Source organism: Corapipo altera, unplaced genomic scaffold, assembly GCF_003945725.1.
Source record: "Corapipo altera isolate COAL_440 unplaced genomic scaffold, ASM394572v1 221, whole genome shotgun sequence".
Lineage (NCBI taxonomy): Eukaryota > Metazoa > Chordata > Aves > Passeriformes > Pipridae > Corapipo > Corapipo altera.
Genome location: NW_020885314.1, coordinates 8,205 through 9,998, shown reverse-complemented (window position 1 = coordinate 9,998; position 1,794 = coordinate 8,205). Strand labels below are relative to the sequence as shown.

Here is a 1,794-nt window from a genome sequence, read left to right as displayed (position 1 = left end):
GAAGGGAAGGGAAGGGAAGGGAAGGGGGTTCCCAGCTCCAACCTCTCTGTTGAGCTTCTCGGTGGTTCGGTCCAGGAGCCGTTTCTGCTCCTCCAGCTCGTTCTTGGAGCGCTTGAGCTGCTCCTTCTGCCGCTGCTCCTCCTGCAGGGACAGGCTCAGGTCCTGCTGCTCCTGTGCCAGCCGGGCCAGGCCCCTCTCGGCCTCTTCCAGCCGCGTCTCCAGGGACCTCTTGGCCAACAGCAGCTCCTGCTCCCGCTCCGTGGCCTCTCCCAGCGACTCCTCCGCGTGCCTGCGCTCGGCCTGCGGGGAAGGAGCTCTTCCAACCCCTTCCCTGAGCTTGGGAGCAGCTCAGGGAATCTCAGGGAACGCTCCGGGTACCTCCAGTTTGGCGACCTTGTCCTTGAGCCGCGCCTGGGAGCCCTCCCAGTTCTCCCCCAGGCGCTCGTATTCCTTCAGCTTCGTCTCCAGGCCCAGGAATTTCCTCCTCAGGTCGTCGTTCTGCTCCTGCACTTCCCTCAGGCTGGACTCCACCGCCTTCCTCGCCTGCTCCGACGCCTCCCGGGCGCTCTCCAGGGATGCCTTTGCCTGGATGGGATCATCCAGAGGGTTCATTTGGGCTGTATCCACTGGGATAAGCCAACAGCTCCCAAAGCTTCCCCTCCCCTGGTGCCTGGGATCATCCAGAGGGTTCATTTGGGCTGCATCCAGCAGGATAAGCCAAGTTCCCAAAGATTCCCTCCCCTGGTGCCTGGGATCATCCAGGCTGCTCCATGGCAGGTCTGGGGGCTGCAGCTTTGTCCCACCATCCCGTGGCCACGAAACCCGGGAAGGACCGAGGGAATCCCACCTCGGGAATCGCTCCCTCAGGAACCAGCGGCTCTTCCCAGCGCTCACCTCGGCAGCCTCGTCCCGCTTCTCCCGGAGCCGCTGCAGGTCCCTTCGGAGCTGCTCCAGCTCCCCTTCCCGGCTGGATTCCGTGTCCCTCAGGGCCCCCCTCAGCTCCAGCAGCTCCCGCTCCCGTTCCCGGAGCCGCTCCTCCCGTTCCTGCCGTTCCTGCCGCGCCTCCCGCAGCTCCTGCCACGGGAAACGGGGGATCAGGGGGGCACGGGGGGATCAGGGACGCTGGGCACGGCCCCTGGGGTGGGGGGACCTCATCCCTTCATCCCTCACCTTCCTGAGGGCCTCCAGCTCCCCGGGATCCACGGCGCTGCTCCGGGCCTGATCCGCCTCTTCCCGGGCGGCCTGGAAGCGCTCCCGGAGCTCCCGCAGCTCCTCCTCGAACTCCTCCCGCTCCAGCTTCGCCTGCAGCAGCCTGGGGAGGGGCAGGATGGGGCCACCAAAGCCAGCCCCGTGTCCCAACCCCCCCCAGCTCCCAGCAATGGCACCGGGAAGGCTCCAAACCCGCTCCCGACCCGTTTTAACGGGATTTGGAGTGAAATCACTGGACAATCCCAAGCAGCTGGACCTTCCCAAAGGCTCCTGGTGGCCTCTGGCTCAGCCACAGCTCCCACACTTACTCCTGCTTGGTGCTCCTGAGCTCCTCCTTGTTCTTCTGGAACATCTCCCTCCAGTGCCCCGTCTCCTCCGCGCTCTCCTCCAGCTCCCGCTGCAGGTTCCTCACCACGGCGCCCACCTTCTGCCTCTCCGACTCCAGGTTGGCTTTATCCTGCAGGGAAGAACCACCACGGGATGCTCCGGCCACGCTGAGGTCCCACCCGGCACGGACAGGACCTGGGGGAGCCCCAAAAACTCCACAAACCATCTGGGATCATCCCCCTGGCACCTCCAGCCAGG

General features: G+C 65.7%; 1 protein-coding gene across 1 annotated transcript in view; it reads right to left on the bottom strand.

The window, feature by feature from the left end:
• CGN (cingulin) overlaps positions 1-1,794 on the bottom strand; it is an 11,338-nt gene that overhangs the window by 4,431 nt on the left and 5,113 nt on the right. Inside the window, exons 9-13 of the mRNA XM_027631514.1 lie at positions 1,518-1,666; positions 1,171-1,312; positions 895-1,074; positions 379-585; positions 43-300 (exon numbers count right to left, since the gene is read on the bottom strand). Coding sequence (XP_027487315.1) covers positions 43-300; positions 379-585; positions 895-1,074; positions 1,171-1,312; positions 1,518-1,666 — 936 coding nt within the window. The remainder of the gene's footprint in view (positions 1-42; positions 301-378; positions 586-894; positions 1,075-1,170; positions 1,313-1,517; positions 1,667-1,794) is intronic.